The sequence below is a fragment of the Leucopleurus acutus genome (genome assembly GCF_964270905.1).
Source record: "Leucopleurus acutus genome assembly, chromosome: 9".
NCBI classification, from domain to species: Eukaryota; Metazoa; Chordata; class Mammalia; order Artiodactyla; family Delphinidae; genus Leucopleurus; species Leucopleurus acutus.
In genome coordinates, this window is record NC_139144.1 from 104,261,819 (window position 1) to 104,283,941 (window position 22,123).

The 22,123-nt window shown below is 41.5% G+C and overlaps 1 protein-coding gene across 1 annotated transcript; it reads right to left on the reverse strand.

The window, feature by feature from the left end:
* Positions 1-1,616: 1,616 nt before the first annotated feature.
* Positions 1,617-3,335, reverse strand: LOC309966134 (signal transducer CD24-like). Its single transcript, XM_082846067.1, has one exon. The coding sequence runs from the start codon at positions 3,287-3,289 to the stop codon at positions 3,053-3,055; it is 237 nt and encodes a 78-aa protein (XP_082702193.1). The 5' UTR covers positions 3,290-3,335; the 3' UTR covers positions 1,617-3,052.
* Positions 3,336-22,123: the final 18,788 nt, after the last annotated feature.

The following is a 22,123-nucleotide window of genomic DNA, read 5'->3' on the forward strand; positions in this document are numbered from 1 at the left end:
TAACATACATTCAGTACAAACAGTTCAATGAATTTTTATAGTGTGTACAATGGAGTAATCACCACCCAAAACAAGATACAGACTATTTCCAACAACTGAGAATGTTCTCTTAGGTTCCGTCCCAGGCACTCCTCCACCCAGAGCTAGGAGCTATTCATAATTTTGTCACATGAGTTTTGTCTCTTCTTCACCTTCATATAAATGGAACCAGAGGGTTTATAATTTGGCTCAACACAATCCCTGTGAGATTCATCCAAGTTGTGTGCAGCAGTGGTTTGTCCTTGTTAACTGTTGTGTAGTATTCCATGAATGACTACACCATTATTAATTTATCCATTCCAAGGTAAATAGGCATTTGGGTTATTTCCAGTTTTGGGTTATTATAACAAAGCCACTATGAGTATTTTCATACATGTCTTTGGAGGATATATGTAGTATTAATCTTGGGTATATATATACTTGGGGATAGATAGAATTGTTGGGTCACCTGGTAGGCATACATTAACGTTAATCAATACTGTTAAACAGTTTTCCCAAGAGGCTGGACCATTGCACGCTCACACCAGCAATGTAGGAAATGTCTAGGTGTTGCACAGCCTCCCTACACTGGTTAGCGCAGCCAGAGGCTTTATCTCACTGAGCTGTGATCATTTCAGCAAGCCTGGGGGTGATGTTGTGTTCTTTCAACAAAACACACCTAGTTTCAAGTTTTCCTGATAGTAGTTTATCTGTGCCATTTATACTTGAGGGTCAGTTTTTCTAAATAGGTAATCTTTGGCTCACAAGAATTTACTCCATTTTCTTCTGGTATGAAGTGTTCCTTCCAGAAGTTTGATCATAATCTCATTTTATTTCTATTTCTTCTTTCATGTTAGCAGCCATTGATACACAATGCCAAGATCCCTTAATTTATTAGAGGTTGCAAAATAATGATATTCTAATTTTATCTTTCATTTTAATGGATAAGCAGAAATGATTTTATAAGAAAGCTACCCCTCATCTACTATTAAGTAACCCATTAATAAAGTTCATACAGGAAAGTGAGGGAAAATGTTTGATTATTTCCTTTTATTTACTGACTTTCCAAATAATGGTTTCCTGCCATCCTCAGATGATATCCTCGTCGGGTCTTCAATTCTGCGCGCGGGCTTTCTCTAGTTGCGGCGAGCGGGGGCTACTCTTCGTTGTGGTGCGCGTGCTTCCCATTGTGGTGGCTTCTCTTGTTGCGGAGCACGGGCTCTCGACGTGTGGGCGTCAGTAGTTGCAGCATGCGGGCTCAGTAGTTGTGGTGCACAGGCTTAGTTGCTCTGCAGCATCTGAGATCTTCCCGGACCAGGGATTGAACCCATGTCCCCTGCATTGGCAGGTGTATTCTTAACCACTGTGCCACCAGGGAAGTCCCCGTGTTTGAAATATGATCATGAACTCCTGGATTTAAGCATATTTGATGGGTTTTAATTTACTGTAGTTCTCATCTTTATTGAAACTCAAATCGTCCCACCTTTGGCCAGTGGGGGCCTCCTTAGGTTGACTCTTTTTTTTTTTTTGCTTTCAGCCATCTTTTTATTTACAGTTTGTGTTTAATGCAAATCAATTCCATAACAAGAGAAGTTACTATGAATCAAAGCATAAATACACAAACACAATATACAATCCAAAATAGATGTACAGCATTCAGGCATGAAACAAAAGAGAATGTTCATTCACACACACAGTAGCTTGAGATCTGTTGGATATGGTTGTTCCAGTGTAGATTTCTAAAGATGGAAAAAAAATGACTGGTTATCAAGACTACTGTGGCCATATTAGATTTCGGAACATCTAAGCATCAGTGTGTGACCATGCGAACAAAAGACTTTAGGGAGTGTCTATTTTTAAAAAGGTTTCTGTGCATCAAGGCAGTTGTGAAAAGATTTACTTTCCAAAATCAAGCCCATTTTAGGCTTAGGACCAGGTTCTAACTATCTAAAAATATTGAATGATAACATAAAGTGTTCCAAATGTGGCTATTCTGATTCAGTTTAAAAAGAAGTATTTACAGAAAAGAGTACAAAAGTTTTTCTGAATTTAATGTAAGCAAGCTTCCAGTCTTCCCTTGCCAAATATATTTGATTTATAGTTTAGCTCCTTCACATTGCCTTTTTAATTTCAAGATTTGTCAATCTTACCTTCAAAGCAGATCATTTTTTAAACTGTAAAAAGTATCCGACATATGCAGAAATAAAAAGCATTTTGAATTAGTTGAGATCAATGTAATTCTACTCTTTGTTATCTGTTTAGCTAAATGAATCTACTGCTCTTTTTGAATAATAGTCGATAAATATATAAGCAAAATGTACTCATTATGCTTGGATTTGGGGTAGATTCCAATCCATCATTGCCCTGGTACATATCAATGACTATATAAAAATTCAAATGCAATGTCAAACCCAAACCCCAAGGGAAAGAAAGAGTTCAGTTCCCAAGAGAACAGCGATAGCTTAACATAAAATTTTCTCTAGAGTACATCAGCATTAAATTAGTACTGCTGAAACAACACATTGAGGATTTACAGTAACACCTGGAAGTTCCTTCTAATGTACATATAAATAGAATCACAGAAGCTTTGTTTTACCTCATTGTTTTACGGCCTTATAAATTTAATGAACAAATGAAAACTGAATCTCTGTTCCACATCCCATTCTTTATCTCTAGGTAAGATAAAATCTATTCTCACTTTCAAGGTAGAGTTTTATGTGTCCATACTTCTTAAGCCACATTTAAGGAAATCATCTCTTAACTAATTTTGGATGTTGTCTCTCTTCATCTTGTAGAGGAGACTCCAGCAGATTTAATATTGGCATTCGTCATCTAGTCAAACCCTTCACATGCGCTCTTCAAACCAATCAAATTTGGGATCCTCAACAGTTTCTGTCAATAAAATAAGGTGTGGAACTAGCAGATTCATTCAATGAAGACCTGTTCTTTTTTCCCTTGTCACACTGGATGTCTGGATGCCATCTGAATTGGGTTTAGAGGATGGGAAGTACAGATGTTTCTTGGCCTGAGTCTCTTAACAGTAGAGATGTAGAAGGGAGAGCGAGATCACCAAGAGACCGGCTGTTGACTGCAGAGTACCGGCACTTGCCTTGGTGGTGGCATTCGCTGGATTGGGGGCAGCTGAGGTATGCTGGGAGGAATTACTTGGAGGCGTTACAACAGTTGTTTGATTTGAATAAATCTGCGTAGGTAAGAGCAGTGCCAGAAGCAGCAGCCCCAGTCCAAGCCTGGCCACCATCGCTTTGCCCATGTCCGCTCCGTCGGTGCGCAGCGCGTCTCACTGGATGCGAGGTACGTGAAGGACCGCTGGCTCCGGGCGGGCGCAGGCAAGGTGGCCTTAGGTTGACTCTTAAGTGCTTTGCCATAACTCTAAAGTCTTCGATAGCTTTTTTGCTTTCTAGTATGAGAAGATATTTGAGGCTTTTCTTATACCTTTCCTGACCCAGCCCTGAACCAGGCATTTCACCAAGAAGCTCAGATTTATTTTAACAGGGAATGGTTTTTCAAGACTATGATCTGAGAACGAGGCATGCTTTTTGCTGCTGGGTTGTTCAGTTTTTTACATTGGACAGATGTAGGAATTATATAAAGATAAAATACCTTATGAGTTCATATTGCTATTTCCAAATCAAATTCAGGACTATAGGGTTTTTCCTTAACCTCTTCTGTGTTGCATTTGTATTGTATTTCTTCCACAGTAAGAATTTTGATTCTCAAGGGAATATGGAATTGGAATATTCCTTACCGACTCATGGAATTAACACCTCTTAACTATACACAACATTCTCTAAAGAACAATAATTCCACTACCACCAATTATGATGAATAAAACAGTAAAAAATTTTGACATACACTATCCCAATAACCCCTCATATTTCTTCTTTTAAACTCACATTTAGTCTTAGTTCTACAACTAACTATATAATTAATGCTCACTATTTACTGCTATGTCTCTCTCTCTCTCTAGTTATTTTGTTGTTTGACACCCATTCTCTAGTGAATCCCTTAGGAAAGGCCAATGAAAACAATATTCTCCATCTGTGGCATGTATACTTGAGGGTTAGTTTTGCCAAATAAGAAATCCTTGGCTCACATGTACTCCATTTTCTTCTGATATGAAGTGTTACTGCCAAAAGTTTGATCATAATCTAATTCTATTTCTCTTATGTATATTTGTTTACCTAGCTGTTCAATGGATGTTTTTTCTTTAAAAAGTCCAGTTATTTTACTAAAATTTACTTATATTTATTTATTTATTTATTTTGGCTGTGCCAGGTCTTAGTTTTGACATGTGGCCTCTTAGTTGCGTCATGCATGTGGGATCTAGTTCCCCAACAAGGGATCAGCCTAGGCCCCCTGCATTGGGAGTGTGGAGTCTTACCCCCGGACCCGCAGGGAAGTCCCTTAAATATATATATTTATTTATTTAAAATAAGTTTATTTATTTATTTGTTTATTTTATTTTTGGCTGCGTTGGGTCTTCGTTGCTGCACGCGGCCTTTCTCTAGTTGCGGTGAGCAGGGGCTACTCTTCATTGTAGTGCACCAGCTTCTCATTGCGGTGGCTTTTCTTGTTGCGGAGCATGGGCTCTAGGAACGCGGGCTCAGTAGTTGTGGCTTGCGGGCTCAGGAGTTGTGGCACGTGGGCTCAGGAGTTGTGGCACTCGGGCTTAGTTGCTCCATGGCATGTAGGATCTTCCCAGACCAGGACTCGAACCCATGTCCCCTGCATTGGCAGGCGGATTCTTAACCACTGCGTCATCAGGGAAGCCCCATGTGTATCTTTATAAAAGGCAAAGAGGCAGAAGAAGATTTTATAAAGAGACACACAGAGGAGACGTGATGTAAAGATGGAACAGAGAGATGTGAAGATGCTGGTCTGAAGCTTGGTGGTGTTGCAGCCCCAGCCAAGGAGTGCCGGCAGCCACCAGAAACTGGAGGAGGGAAAGAACAGACTCTCCTCTAGGGCCTCCGGAGGGAGTGCAGCCCCGCTGACACCCCGATGTGGACCCAGTGATACTGATTTCAGGCTTCTGGTCTCTAAAACTGGGGGAGAATAAATTTCTGCTGTTTTAAGCCACCACGTTTGTCATTACAGCAGCCACAGGAAACAAATACAAAGATCAGTCAAGGTGATTCAGTGAATAGAGCGGCCCAAAGCGATTTAAGGAACTCACTGAACTTGAGTTGCGGAACTCTGAGTCAGCTGTGCACAAATCCTCCACCTTCCCCTCAGGAGAGGGATTGCACCTCGATTTACTTTCCCATAGGGCCAGCAGCTCATTTACTCTGACAGGACAAGGACCCACAAGTGGCCCCAATGTAAACGACAAAAAAGGGCGAAACCCACCCAATGATTATCACAGAATGTACTTCGTTTAGCTCATTGTTCACTAGCGACTGACGCTCCCAGACGTAAAGAAGTTACATGTTAACTTGTAGATTTTTGTCTGGTAGAGAGGCAAATAATTTCGGTCCAGTGGAAAAGAAAACCCTAAAGTTTATGTTTGATTGCCCTCTAGTGTATTAGCCAGTTTTTAATCCAATCCATCAATCCTATTCTAATGTTTCTTCATTAATTTACTTATACGTACCTACCTTCTCATTCCGTCTTTGCACCAGTATTAACATCTTACTATTTCCTGCATTAAGTAGTGAGTTGAATAATATATTTGGCAAATGTTCATTTTACATTTACATGACAGTCATGATTTTCTCATTTTGAAAATTATAATCTAGTAAAGTGCATGCAGGACATTGGGTATCTGACTCTGGTGACAGTGTGGAGAATGAGGATGGTCCGCCGAGAGAATATCTAGTTTGTTGATAAAGATAATAACATCTCTTTCTATGTGCTTGAACTTGAGGTGTCCTTGTGGTATCCAGAGGTAAATGTCTACTGACCTTCTTTCCTGGAGACAGGAAAGAACTTAGGGAGTGAGGCCACAGCAATTTTGGAAAGGCAGAGGCTCTAAATAAGTAACTGAGTGTGATGAGCGTTGGAGTGGTCTCTGCAAGTATACTTGCAGAGTATACACACGCATACACACACTCACACACACTCACAGGGGCAGGACAAAACTACTGCTAATTGCTAATTTGTTTTTTCATCAGAAAAATGGAGTGCTCCTCAAGCTTCATATGCTGAGATGGAGAGTCTACCAACTAATTTAAAAATCAAATTAAACAGCAGAATAATTACTTTCAATCCACAAATATTTTGAGAGTTTCATTGACAAATTAATATAACACTCTTGCTGCAACCATGCAACAATCAGACCAAACATAATGATACCAGCTTTTGCTTGTCGTCAAAAATAATCTTCGGATATTACTTGTTCACAAGGTGGGAGACTACTTAAAAAGTTATCCAGAACTTGGATATAGGGTCAAAAGGTGGGTGACATGTCCTTTCAAAGCCACAAAAAAGGTGAAAGCTCATTGAGGGTTTGTCCAAGAGGATGTACTTCGACTCGCTCTTCACTGTTGATTACAGGGAGAGGATACGGCACTGTAATAAACGTTTGGCACTTTGCGAGAATATGCACTTAAATTTTTTCTTCAGTTATAAGGTATCACTTTTTTTCACTCGTTAAATTTCCTGAACACTTAATTTAAAGCAGGAATTGATGGGGCACCTTCGATTAAGGAAACATTGTACTATTTTAGTTGAATTTTACTTATATCCTTGTAAGTATTCATGTTAACTAATCAAATCTTCTAACTTTCCATTTATCCACCTAAGACATTGACAGGAGAGTGATATCAATGGCTGACAGCCATCAATCAATCAGTTATAAAGCACAATTATGAGACTAAGACTCATTAGTCCCTTTTAATTTTCTTCTCCAATGGAGTACTGTTTTGATTGCTAGATACAGCAAAGCAAAAGACATGCTATATTTTGATTTTCATGGAGCACTTAAGTTTTATATTTTGAGTAACACCGTCATCAGCAGCTATAAATATAAAATATATAAAAATATAATATATATTCTATATATATATGTCTCTCTCTATATATACTATATATATATATGTCTCTGAGTACATATCTTTGTTCTAGATGTCACATCATTATAAAGTAAGGGGTGGGTGGGTAAATGGTCCCTTCATAGTTACACATCTTGATTAAGGCTTTTCATTTCTCTTCCTCTGAAGAGCCAGTGGGGTGAGAGTTTAAAATCATTGGGATTTCTGGGAATTCCCTGGTGGTCTGGTGGTTAGAAGTTAGTGCTTTCACTGCCGTGGCCTGGGTTCGATCCCTGGTTGGGGAACTGAGATTCCTCAAGCCTCACGGCATGGCCAAAAAGGAAACAAAAGTCATTAGGATTTCCACTTGAAGGTGAGCTGAGAAAATACAGTGACAGTAATGGGAAGTTAAACTAGTTCATCTTGCTGCCTTTTAATATTTCTGAGAACAGATGGTTATAATAAATGGTCAGTTAAAATACACGTGTCTCCCCCATCCCACGTTGGTAATGGAAAGTGAGCGGTAAGGTTGTACATGTCTGAACACAATCCTGGTAGAAGGGAACGTTTGACAAGACCTACTGTCCTTGCTCACTATTTATAGGCAGAAATGAAACAAATTATGGGAAGGTTTCTTCCAGAAGAGGATAAGACACTTCTGGAATATCTTTGTCCACATTTTCTCCAGTTTGTTTTTGCTCATCTGAGTGAGACGCTGTTGACATATCGAATTTCTAGGAACTTGTAGAATGTAAGATGTTGAAGGACACTAGTTGTTAGAAATCCAAAGGGGGGGAGAGCTGGAGCTGATAAATGCACTGGCTATATTTAGAAAATGAGGACAAAGGGTATAACTAGAGATTATAGTCCAGTCTACTTAATTTTAATTCTAAAAATATTCAGAAAGCCAGTTGCGAAAATCTCAAACATTGGCTTTGTAAAGGACACATTTTATCAGACCAATCCTAATTTTCTTCTACAATAGTGATTAACTACTAGAAGAGCTTAGAATGGGTATGAGACATTTCAATTTTAGGGAATTTTTGGCCTTTAAATTCTGAATAATACACGTCCTAGTAGGTTGTGAAATATTTGGCACTTACTAATATTAGGTTGATTTACATCACACACACACATAAAATGATTACCTGGGGGTTAGCATGAGCTACCACAGGGCTGTGATTCCTTGCAACAATTCTGAAGTTCAAAAGGGCTCTGAAAACAGAAGGGTTTTTGTTCAGTATGCGGCAAACTTTTTGGCTGTAAAACTTGACCTGAACCAACGTGAGGCTAGTTTTAGTCTTTATACTACTTAGTGTGAGAAGTCCTATGTTTCACTGCAGAAACGTTAGAATGATTGATTACAGCACGCTGCTCCGACCCCCTCTGGTGTTACCCGACGAGCTGTACCTGCACTATTTCCTTTCTGAGGCCTCGAAATTCTGAATTCTGAAATGCACCTGGAACTAAAGGCTGTGGATAAAGGACTGTAGAAAAGTATTAAATATTTTCTCTTAGCTTTTTAAAAAGAAAGGATTAAGAAGGCACAAATAATACGTATGAATGATACTAAATTTCCAGAAGTAGTTCACATTGGCCTCCTTTGTATTTCATAGAATTAAAAGACTTTTTGAGAAGGATCCCCTGGTCTAGCCTCTTCATCTCACACATGAGGCAGCTAAGATCTAGGGAGGCTACGTGCTTTGCTTAAGGTCCTGTATTTCAAAACCCATAGGAGGGGCTTCCCTGGCGGCACAGTGGTTAGGAACCCACCTGCCAAGGCAGGGGACATGGGTTCGAGCCCTGGTCCGGGAAGATCGCACATGCTACGGAGCAACTAAGCCCATGCACCACAACTACTGAGCCTGCGCTGTAGAGCTCGCGAGCCACAACTGCTGAGCCCGTGCGCCTAGAGCCCGTGCTCCGCAACAAGAGAGGCCACTGCAATGAGAAGCCTGCGCACCTCAATGAAGAGTAGCCCCCCCGCTCACTGCAACTAGAGAAAGCCCGTATGCAGCAATGAAGACCCAACGGAGCCAAAAATAACTAAATAAATTTATTAAAATCAAAACCAAGACCCATAGAGGACATTCAAAATGATTTTCTCAGCGACTTATTATCAATCAGGTCGCTGCCTATAAATGGCCCTGTCCAACTGCAGAATCGAACATCTGTAGCCTTTAGTTTGGTCCTGCCTACCCCCCCGAATTAATGAGAAAACAGCACAAAACAAAATAAAAAATGATTAGGATTCCCTTCATCCCCAGTGGGTGGGGTGAGGACTTGGTTTAGTTGCCATCACGCCTGCGACCTGGGACCTGGGACCCAGACCTGGGGCTCCGCGGTCAGGGCTCGGGGTTCGGCATCCACTCAGGAGCACCTGCTGGTTTACATGCCTGAAGCTTGGTGCACGGGGCCTTCACAGCCTGTCGAGAGCTTGTCACCTCCCTGGAGCTCGGACATCCAAGCTGGGTATATGTAAGAAAATCCATGAGGTTGCAAGGCACATAGAATTCTGATTGTATCTATTTTTTACATAGTCAGACACAAAGCTTTGCTGATATCTAAGAGCCTGGTGGCCAGGGGTCAGCACTGTAGCTGGTGATGTGACACTGCTGGAAAAGGAGGAAGAGGGGACACTCCAAGGGGCTGACACAACCCCTCCATGCCTCCTTGCTGTCAGCACATCGTGAAGACGGCAGTTTACCTGCACAGGGTTAAGTGGCTTTATACGTTGTAGTATCTTTAAATTTTTTAAAAAAATTTTTATCATTTTTTTATTAAAGTATAGTTAATTTGCAATGTTGTGTTAGTTTCAAGTGTGCAGCAAAGTGACTCAGTTATACACTATATATATATATACATATATTCTTTTTCAGATTCTTTTCCCTTATAGTTGATTACAAGATATTGAACATAGTTCCCTGTGCTATACAGTAGGTCCTTGCTGTTTATCTATTTTATATATATATATATATATATATTAGTTTGTATCTGCTAATCCCAAACTCCTCATTTATCCCTTCCTCACAGCTTTCCCCTTTAGTAACCATACTTTGTTTTCTGTCTGTGAGTCTATTTCTGTTTTGTAAACAAGTTCATTTGTATCATTTTTTTAGATTCCACAAATAATTGATATCATATGATATTTGTCTTTCTCTGTCTGACTTACTTCACTTAGTATGATAATCTCTAGGTCCATCCATGTTGCTGCAAATGGCATTATTTCAGTCGTTTTATGGCTGAGTAATATTCCAATTTATATATGTACCATGTATTATCTTAAATTGTGTGATCTTCACAAAAGTTTTGTAATGAGATGGGGAATGACCCTGGAAATATTTTGTACCACACATAGGTTCATTGGTCATTTCATCACAGAGTAGCTCAAAGAGTCTTCGAGTTTAAAGAGGAGCTATTCATTTCTTAGCTTTTGTGAAGTATCTTTTTCAGCAAGTTGGGCAAGGTTTAGTAATGAAGTGAGTACAGAAGGAAACCAAATTTGACATCAGACTTTAAATCAAGATCTTGTGAAATAAGCACAACTAATCACAAAGTAAAGTGTGTTTTGTTCCATTAATAGATGAAATAAAATTATTTAAAAATATTATTTATTTTTTTCTTTTACATTTAAATTTTGTATATGTTTTAGAATAATATTAATGCAGTAGCGTATATACAAAACAATATATATATGCACAGACACACACACACACACACACAAAGCAAGTTCAAACATTTTTTTTTTTTTTTTTTTTTTTTTGCGGTACGCGGGCCTCTCACTGTTGTGGCCTCTCCCGTTGCGGAGCACAGGCTCCGGACGCGCAGGCTCAGCAGCCATGGCTCACGGGCCCAGCTGCTCCGCGGCATGTGGGATCTTCCCGGACCGGGGCACGAACCCGTGTCCCCTGCATCGTCAGGCGGACTCTCAACCACTGCGCCACCAGGGAAGCCCTCAAACATTTTTTATAGCAGTGTATGATCAAGCATTTGGAGACCACTGCCCCAGGACCAGCTCCTGCCCTGTACCCTCAGCAGGTGTCCCTGGTTCTGACCCCATCTTGCCTTGGAATGATGATATCTGACCCTGATTCTCTATAGCTGGATTGAACGTTTTCGTTATTAACGCCAAAATACCAATCTGGAAAAAAATGCAAAAATATTCCCAGAGAGAGATGACAGTTTAATGGGTTTACATTTGCTAAAATGCATTAGCATTGTGAAGTGTGGGATGGGAGGGACCTATTCAAATTCCTACTCTGTTGCTCACCAGCCTTGTGCGCTTGGGCAATTTCTTAACCTCTCTGGGACTTGGCTCCCTCATTTATAAAGTGATGACAATGCATCTTCAGAGGGTTCTTGAAGTTTAGGTTCAAATAAGGTAGACTTTATGAAAAAACCGGAGTGTCTACTGCATCCTTAACACTCACTTCTCTCCATGGCTCCCACTCCTGAGAAAGGTCCTGCCCAACCTTTTTTTACATGTGGGCAACACTCCCACCTAGAGAGGCAATACACTCTGTGCAAAAGAGTGTTGTCTATTTTTGTTCATCACTGCTTCCCTGGAGCACAGCACAGGTGTGTGGAAGAACAGTTGAAGGAGCTATTAAATGTTTGCTGATCATTTAACTTTTCCAACTCTGTAAAGAGGGCATTTCGATATTCCAAAGTTGCAGATGAGGAAACTGAAACTAGAGGTTAAGTAACTTGTCCAAGACAGCGGAGCCGGTCAGTGGCAGAGCAGGGCTTGTAAACTGAGCTATTTAAGACTAGCATACGTAACCGTATGCTTTTCTGGAATAGCTTGTCATCCTTTGTGTTTTCCCCCTTATTTTCCAGTACCTTCTACTCCATGGACAAAGTAGCAAAGGCAAATACAAGAGGTGGCTGGGTTTTTGTTGTGGTTTGTTTGTTTTTTAACCTAGCAATTGATCTCACCGGCCCAACCAATTGAGCTTGAGAACTTGCATCATTTTTCTCTTTTGTCAACTGTAGGTAATCTCAGTGAGGGTTATAAATATAACTGCATCACTATGAGGATGGCTACTGCTATAGGCTTTGTGAAATGCTTCTGACCATCTGCCTGTTTGTATATTACTTGGGGGGGGGGGCGCGGTCACGGTGGGGATTCTAGGTAAGAATCCAGAGAAGAACTAGAAGGCATGATCTACCTCTACTGTTTTGGTGAAATCCTTGCAATTTCTTGGTAGATATTGCATATTTCCAGATACTCCAGAGCTTATATGTCTGCCGTCAAAGCAGGGATGGCAGACAGAGGAGTTATTGCCATTTATTGAATGCTTATGAAGTTCCAGGCACACTTTCTGTCAGTTTATTTAATCTTCACACCATTTCTACATGGTCGGCCTTGTTTCCCCCTCTTTTACAGATGAATGTATTAAGTTTCAGAGAGGGTGAGAACTTGTCCAGGGTAACTCAGATTGCATGTGGCAGAGTCAGAACTGGAACCCATGTCCACTTGGATCAAGATCCCCACCTTTAATCACTACTCACACCATCTCTTGTGAAGATAACACCCAGAACTGCCGGGCTGATTGACAAGATTTTCTTCTTTCCGGAATGAAAACCAGTGACTATCATTGAACACAAGTGTCTTGCCTGATGAGTGTGTCTGATTGCTGCCTCGGAATCCTGGATCCACCACTTAGTTCTAAACGTGCTTCCTTATCTACAAAATGAGCATATTAACAATAGCACCAACCTCCCAGAGCTGTTTTAGGGATTAAATAAAAGTACTCACGTAAAGCATTTAGCACAGTGATTAGTAAGTTTTTTTAAATGTTAGCTATTTTGCACAGGGAACTATATTCAATATCCTGTGATAAACCATAATGGAAAAGAATAAGAAAACGAATGTATATATGTAAAACTGAATCATTTTGCTGTACAGTAGAAATTAACACAACATTGTAAATTAACTATGTTTCAATAAAACAAAATTTTAAAATGATAGCTATTTTTATTATTAGACAGTTCCCCATGTAAATATGGATGGAGTTCCAAAAGTTCATTTTACATTCAGTTGTTTGGACTCAGAACATATGAAGAATATTAGATGTTCTATTTGATTACCCATAAATACTATTATTGTGTCGCTGGCAATGTATGGACTTAGATTTGCATCCCAGAAGCCGGGGCTCTGCAGGGTAAGGAAGGAGCACAGCACAATCTACTCTATCCCAGGGTTGTTCTCCTTGGGGGGCCAGGTCCTAGAGCCCTCAAGCTGCCTTAAGCCCTTCTTCTATGGTTCTATGAGGTTTTCTGCTTCGATATTATTCTCTTCCTGCAGTAGTAATTAAACATTCAGTGCCTCTGGCAGTTGTCCAAACCTTAAAAAAAACAAACAATCCTCTTCTCCCCGCCGCGCCTGCCCTCTGTGTCCTGCATCAAATATCCTATTTCCTCAGTAGCTGGCTCAGGAAAGCAACAGCTAATTTATGATGATCTGTGAAAGCCCTAAACCTCTTAACCACCCAGAGTTGTTTACATTTTTGAAGAAATGGAATCTAGAGTTTCAGGCAGCGACACAGAGAGCGATCCCAGAATCTGTAGCACTGGGATATTAATGATGCCCTTCCTACAATGTCGTTTTAAGAATGAAGTTCCCTCAGACAGGGGTAATGGGTCCACTATCTGTTTTCTTACATAATACCTGTATGACGGAAGGTACTTTGAGGCAGACCAGCTTAACCTGGAAGTTTGACCTGGGATCATCTCTCTTAAGCTGACCTTGTTTTCTTTATCACCTCTTTCCTTCTTCCATTCCTTAAACCAGTTTTTCTAAGAGCTCCTGGATTAAAAAAAAAAATAGTTGTAAGGTAGACGGACTCTAGTAAAAACTGGGACCTCTGATGGGGTATGTGCTTGTTCAGTGACTAAGAGATTGTTGCTGTGTTAGCGGAACACAAGAAGGATATGCAAACCAGTGACAGAGTGTGCGGGTGACAGATAGCTGAAGAGTAAGGTTCCTGTATTGTCCAAGCTAAAATTTAGGACACATGATCTAAGTACAAATAAATTTATGGAGACAATGGGACCAAATAATTGAAACTGGGATGCACGTCAAACTTATGATAGCTGAAAGAGCCGGGCAGATAACTGGAGAGAGTAGCCTTGTGGTGCAGTGGGAAGAGTTTTGACATTTCTATGTCCCTGTGCCATAGGCAAAGACAAAGATGAATAACCCAAAGCCCCACCTTGCCTCTTCCAAACATAACAGAGAGTTAGTGACATCCTTTTTATGGCACTGGAGGAATGAAGAGCATCTCCCCTCTCTGCTCAGCTCCAGACCAGCATTTCCAACTGCTTCCTGAGCATCTTTCCCTTGATGTCCAGGAAGTGCTTCAAAGGGAACCTGCTGGTCCTTCTTTGACCTCAGTTCATGGCTTCCCCATACACAGAACCATACAAGCTAAATATAGCAATTATTTTGTCTTCCTCTTCCTCACTTAAAAAAAAAAAGCCAACTGGTCCCTGAGACCTTTTATTTCCATATTTCTACCACTGAAATATCTTTTCTATTCCTACTGCCATCATGACCCTCTATTTCAACTACTTCATTGGTTCCTTAGTTAACATCCTTGCATTCAATCTCATCCTCTCTATTCCCTCGAGACACACACACACACACACACACACACACACACACACACACACACACACACTTTCCTCCTGCAAAATCTTTGGACATTTATTGTCTAGAATAAACTATAATGTCATACAATAGTGCTGAAGGTTTTGCCCAATTTGATTTCAGACTCTTCTTTCTAACTTCATCTCAACCAATGAACGTATCCTGCATTGGCTCACACTGGACTAGTCATTTCCTGGAATAAGCCTCTGTGCCTTTGCAAATGCTGTTCTTCTTTTCTCACTTTTCATTGTTTTATTTTTAGATGTCTCTCCCCCTGTGGAGCTTGTCTTAGGTCTCCTGATGAGAATTAATTCTTCTCTTCTTGGCGTTCCCTACAATGTCCCCATCTATCCTAGCATGTTCAGAGGCTGACATGTATACATTTCCTCCTCTACCCGTCCCCGCACAGGCGTTCATCTTTAGACCCCAATCACTTAGCCCACTGCCAGCATCTAAAAGGTATTTGCTAATAAATGCATAAAGTCAGAGCTGAAATTCAAACTAAGGGAATTTGGCTTCCAAGCCTGGACCTTTCACCAATACAGACTATTTAGCTCTGAATCACAAAATCTTTAGCACCATGACAATAAAGTGTCCTTGGTCACAAGGGAGAGCTGGTAAGAGGACATGAATGATTCAACATAGCTCATCTCCACTAATGGAAAAATGTCTCAAATCTTAAGTATTAGTGACGATAGGTCTATGTCAATCCTTTTTTTTTTAATCCCTTAGTTATAATCCAAATAGCTGGAACAGAGCTGTGATTGTGGCCACAAAAATCTAAGGTTAAGAGAATTACTAATCAGAGGAAAGCAGTCACTGAGAATCAGGGCAGTAATGATATTGAACACTTTACATGTTACAATGCCTGGTATTTTTATAAGCTAATTTGAAAACTCAGAAAAATCCTTCCTTACAGATAAGGCAACCAAAGCTTAGAGATGTTAAATAACTCATGCAGAAACATATTTAAGTTTCTAAGATGAGATCTGAACACAGTTCTGAAAGACTTCAAAATTTAGCCTCTTTCCATACTCCAATAAACAAGTAAATTTAATTTTATACATTTTTTTAGGTACAAACTAATACAACTAAAAATATCTGGATTAAGAATACAGTATAGGGCTTCCCTGGTGGCGCAGTGGTTGGGAGTCCGCCTGACGATGCAGGGGACGCGGGTTCGTGCCCCGGTCCGGGAGGATCCCGCGTGCTGTGGGGCGGCTCGGCCCGTGAGCCATGGCCGCTGGGCCTGCGCGTCATGAGCCTGTGCTCCGCAACGGGAGAGGCCACAGCGGTGAGAGGCCCGCGTACCGCTTAAAAAAAAAAAAAAAAAAAAGAATACAGTATAATTTTTATCTTAACTGATAGCTATTTCTTTTCTTTTTCTTTTTTTTTTTACATCTTCATTTGAGTATAATTGCTTCACAATGGTGTGTTAGTTTCTGCTTTATAACAAAGTGAATCAGTTATACATATACATATGTTCCCATATCTCTTCCCCCTTGTGTCTCCCTCCCTCCCACCCTCCCTATCCCACTCCTCTAGGTGGTCACAAACCACCGAGCTGATCTCCCTGTGCTATGCGGCTGCTTCCCATTAGCTACTGATAGCTATTTCTTATCAGTTATAATTATTGGGAACACAGTGACCAAATGTTTTTCTGCAAACTACTCTTGCTTAGAATTCATATTGTACGTTGATAAATAAGAAGCACAAGAAATAGTAAGATAAGACATGGAAACATTGTGGTTGTGTGTCCAGTTTCAGATACACTTTGTTGCAACCAGAGTTTCAGCTGGATGAAAAGACAAACTCAGCAGGTATGGGTTCTCACTTTGCACCCTCCTACCTGTCACTGTTCAGGTAGAAACTCTTTAAGTTTCCCCGCGCATCTTTTCCTGCCCAAAGGGACCAAGTCAATACCCAGTGAAGACATGTTGAAATGGAACAGTCTTGCTTCCTTTATTCCCTTATAATTATATGAGTTCTGTGATGCTTCTAAAAAATGTTCTAGAATGAGCATTAAAAAGGAAAGGAGAGGCCCCTGGGAAGACAACTCCTCCAAAACCTGTTGCTTGTGAGATTGCACAATGGCGAGAAACGTTTGTACTTAGAGCTCTTGGCAGTACATTCCGTCCAGATTGCTTGGCGTCCAATTCCGCTACTCAGCAGTTTCATTCCGATTGGCAAAAGAATTAGATTTTTATTGGATATTACTCAGTCTCTAGAACATAGTAATTGCCTAATGGGAGTTCATGGGCATTTGTTACTGGAAATAGAAAACATTCAAGGTGAAGAGCTCAAAAATTTCAAAGTGTTTTTGAAATTATCAAAGGACTGGGTTAGGCGGCTGAAGGACCAACTGCTGAGATTCCTTCTGGCTCTAACATATATTGAACCTATGCATACCAGATGCTGGCTTTGAACACTTTAGCATTTTCCTGTTTTCTCAAGGGCGCCTAAAGAAAGTGCCCAGAACAAAATTAAACTTTTAATATATCCTAATTTGAAAAGTACGAGTCTCCAGTTCTTTCTTTCAGAGAGGTTTTTATATCTCCTTCATGGGATTGTTACGAAGATTAAATGTGTGATGGAGTGAAAATGCTTTGTAAACTAAGATACTGTTATAATTTCGTTTTCTCCATGAGAAGTGGATAGGGAGTAGTTACAAATAAAACCATAAGACTGTTTAGTAGAGCAGAAGACCTCATTAAAATGCACATCTGCAGACTTCATCTGTAGACTCTGACATAGAATTGGTGATTGATTCTGACTAGAGCCGTGAGGAAGCACGCATCCTGTTTTGTTGAATGAATAAATGAAGTGGATTTGAACTGAAATTGGAAGGTCGAATGAGCTTTGAATGGAATGGATGTAGAGGATGGGGTAGGTAAAGAAGAATGTTCTAGACTGAGGAGCCTGCACGAAGACCAGACAGTAGCAGTGGTTTGGTCCGCGGTCGGCTGTGCCCAGACGCATCAAGGGCATCATGTGAGATGAGATTGGAAAGGTGACTTGGGAACAGATCATGGAGGGCCCTGAATGCCAGCTTGAGGGTTTGGATCAAGTTCCATAACAATAAGGAATCACTGAAGGCCGTGGGGAAGGGAGACTGACACGAGGTACAAACTGTCTGGGTTTTCCCATGTTGCTTCTCCTAGCAGCATAATTCACCCCAAGATGTCTTGGATGGGCAGAACATGGCGATAGGCTGGCTGGCAGGAAGCTATGGAGTAGTTTAGCAAGAGTGACAGTAGGAGAAAAAGCAGGGTCATAGACACAAGGGATTGAATGAACGGCACAGGAGGGGAGCAGGAAGAGGCGTAGGGGATGGAGTTTTCCAGTCGGAATCATTGCCACGGGTGGAGGCAGAAACAGCAGAGTTGATCTGAATAAGGTCAGCGCTTCAGGTGATTTCCTTACCAGTCTCGTGGTTTTATGTCTGTTACCAATTCAGCACACTCCGGCCAATCAACTCCAGCTTGGACCATTTTCTCACACTATTGCCAAGACCTCTGGGAGGTCCTTTGAGTGCAGTGACAGGCCCTTCCTCTTAAAGGAGAATGCCAGCTGCTTTCAAAGGAACGGGCCCTACTTTTTGGGTACTCCGTTCTCTATTTGTATGCTCATGGCAACAGAGAACACACAGATCGCTCCTACCCACAGCTCTGCAAATTAAGATTCACAGAGCTGCTAGGTGGGCAGTTTTTCAAGACAGCCTTTAGTTTTTGTGTTCTTTTCCCTTCTTGGCCCAGCACGACTAGTTAAATGCAGGAAATTAACATCACATTGTCCGAGTGTGCCCTGACTAAATTCCATTAGATTGACAATCTCTATAAGTCCTGATTATTTTGTTTTTAAGTTGTCTTCATATGCATAAAAATGCATTGTAACCACCATCAAAAGATGTTTATTAAAAGTTCATTTGAGAGTGATGCTGGGTTATGCAGCCCTCAGGAGAGTAGGAAACGGTCACATCATCTGCCACGGAAGTGATGCTGAATTCTGTACAGGAAGCATTCCAGTTCCCCTGTTTCTGCCTTTTTGGGGGTTGGGAGTAAAAGGCTATTGTTGGGTAGAAGCACCATAAAGAGATGCTCGTTCCTGCCACAGAAAGCCAGCTACTGATGAAACATTCCTCTCATTACAAGGAGACGGTAGAATTTTGCTAAGTATGTTGGAGGGAGCAAACCTTAGCAATATAATTAATAGAGACTGTACTTGAAGTGCTTCTTACAGAATGGGAGGTTTATTTCTCTGTTGGTGTTTTGGCCTTTGTCAAAAGGGATGCCATCAGTCTCTGATCTATAGGAGTTTATGATATAAGAAGAATAACACAGAAGAATGGGTTGTAATGTATAGAAAAAACAGTAAAAACACGAACACAGAAATTATTACATAACCTTTGCTTTTATTTGCTTTTGATGATGACAGCAAATAAAAGCAAGTGTCATGTATAATTGAGAGGCTTAAAAATTGCTGGATGACTTTCATTTATTCAATAGCCATTCACTGGGTGGCTACAAAAAGCCGGAAGTGTCCGATGAACTAGAGACATAAAATTATACGAGACATAGTTCTACTCTCAGAGAGCTCCTGGTGTACCAAGGGCTATGGAAGCATAACCATAATGATGCCATCAGATAAGTGAAAATGTGGAAAGATGTAGGAGGCTCTCTGGGAGCCCAGAGGAGAGAGCGATTACTCTTTCTGGAAGTTGAGGGAAAGCTTCAGAGAGGGGGCAGATCTCCACCTGGGTCAGCAAGGATGAATTATTTATTTATTTATTTATTTAATTTATATATTTTTTTGGCCACACCGCCCAGCATGGGGGATCTTAGTTCCCCGACCAGGGATCGAACCTGTGTCCCCTGCAGTGGAAGCACAGAGTCTGGAATGCACTGGACTGCCAGGAAGTCCCTAAGGATGAGTTATTTAAATGACAATTCCAAGCAGAGGCTAAAGGAGTGAAAAGGCATAGAATCAGTTAGAATATACGGTTTAATTAGGAAAATAGCGAGTGAGGCAGAGACTGTTGTCATTCCCCTTATTGCTCATTAAATCCCATTCCCATCAGGCATTGGTACCATATGCTTCTGAGGACTTGAGGCCCCATTCCAGCCCAAGAGTATGGTCTTTAATAGTCTAAACCAATCACAGTCTATCAGTTCCCCTTACCAATGACTGTTTTTGGCATAGGCTGGTGTTAATGAGTTGAACTGTCTCCCAAAAAGATATGTTGGAATCCTCACCCTGGTACCTGTAAATGTGATCATATATTTATTTTATTTTTTTGCGGTACGCGGGCCTCTCACTGTTGTGGCCTCTCCCGTTGCGGATCACAGGCTCCGGACGCGTAGGTTCAGCGGCCACAGCTCACAGGCCCAGCCGCTCCGCGGCACGTGGGATCCTCCCGGACCGGGGCACGAACCCGCGTCCTCTGCATCGGCAGGCGGACTCTCAACCACTGCGCCACCAGGGAAGCCCAATGTGATCATATTTGGAAACAAGGCCTTTGCAGATGGAATCGTGGTAAGATGAGGTCATTAGGGTGGGCCTTAATCCAACATGACTGGTCTTTATAAGAAGAGAACACCATCTGATGATGCAGAAACACACAGGGAGAACACCACGTCATGAAGAGGCAGAGACAGGAGAGATGCATCTATAAACTAAGGAACACCAGGGTTTTCTGACTTTCCTCCTAGAGTCTTTCGAGAGGGCTGGTCCTGCTGACATCTTTTTTTTTGTGGCCGCGTTGGGTCTTCGTTGCTGTGCGCGGGCTTTCTCTAGTTGCGGCAAGCGGGAGCTACTCTCCGTTGCTGTGTGCGGGCTTCTCACTGCGGAGGCTTCTCCTGTTGCGGAGCATGGGCTCTAGGCACACGGGCTTCAGTAGTTGTGGTGTTCAAGCTCAGTAGTTGTGGCTCGTGGGCTCTGGAGCACAGGCTCAGTAGTTGTGGTGCATGGGCTTGGTTGTTCTGCGGCATGTGGAATCTTCCTGGACCAGGGCTCGAACCCGTGTCCCCTGCATTGGCAGGCACATTCTTAACCACTGCAGCACCAGGGAAGCTCCCTGCTGACATCTTGATTTTGACCTTCTACTGTACTGTGAGATAATAAATGTCTGTTGTTTTAGGCTGCCCAGTTTGTGGTACTTTGTTACAGTAGCCCTGGGAAACTCATGGAGCTGGATAATGAAATGAGAGAAAGCAGCTAGGGACTTCTAGGGACACCTTCCTCCCTCTCCTTCTTAGAAAAGAGCCAAGATGGGGCATTTCTCCCTCTGTCTTTGCCCATTACAGTTATGGTGGATGGAGCGGCTATACCCATTTCCACAACAGCAAGGGGATCTGTCTGAGCACCAAGGCCAATCTGCAGAGTCTGGTAGAACAGAATGTACAGGCCCACAGTGATGTCATGGAATGGTTGAATTATCCTGGGATTTCTGGATTTTCTATTATATGAAATAATAAAATTTGCTATTTCCTGTGCCATCTTAAGGGAAAACACCTTAACTCATACATCAAGGGTTAGTGGTGTCTAGAGGAAATAATTGAAGTCAGGAAGTCTTTTGTTTACTACCAGCTACTGGCCATGGTCACCATTTCCAATAAGTCCTATGCAAAAGGGACACTCCCCAAAAAGGCACATCCTTTATTACGAGCCAGTTCCAAATTCCATTAAGGCTTCTTCCCTGGTGAAGGGGACGGGCCCATATATGAGTCTTGAGGTCCTCCAGGCCTTTGTATGTGTTTCCCATCCCAGAAACATTCTCCCACCCCACCCTCTCCACCATCAAGCTCTTCTCCACCCACCTTCTGGTTTTCAGCTTAGACACCATTGCTTTGAGAAGATTTCATTGACTCCCAAGACAGGTTTAGGTGCCCTGTTAATGGCTTTCTGGTCACCCTGGACTTGCGCCAACTTGGATTACACTGTATTGCAACTGCCTGTTTACTGTTGCTATCTCTCACTAGACTCTAAAGTCTTGGGGGCAGAGACTGTAAATGTCCCACTTACTGTTTCATACCCAATCTAATACAAGGCCTGTCTCATAGTAGGCACTTGATAAATATGTATTGAGAGAATGAAAGACGTGGCAGTGCTGGCAGTCTGCAGTCTAGAGTTTACAACATTCTGATGACGGCCATGGAAAAGTGGGGCTGGGCAGGGCTTTGGCAAAATACAAAGGAGTGAGCCTTTGCCCCCAGCCTCTGGGTCCTATACTGGGATTCCTCCACACTCCTGACCTTTCCTTTTCCTCCCACCTTCTACTTTTCTTTCTAGTTCCCTTAAAAAATTTCTAGATCTGGCTCTTATTTGAACTGAATAGGTTAAAAAAAAAAAAAGGAATGATCATGGGTTACCTAGCATGACCAACTAATCTACTACTTTTCCTAGGGAAAAAGCAGTTTAAAAGTGCTTTTAAGGGATTTAAAAGCTGCTGGTCCAGTGGTAG

Excerpts from the sequence above, each read along its gene's own strand:
- LOC309966134 (XM_082846067.1), bottom strand. The coding sequence starts at position 3,289 with ATGGGCAAAGCGATGGTGGCCAGGCTTGGACTGGGGCTGCTGCTTCTG.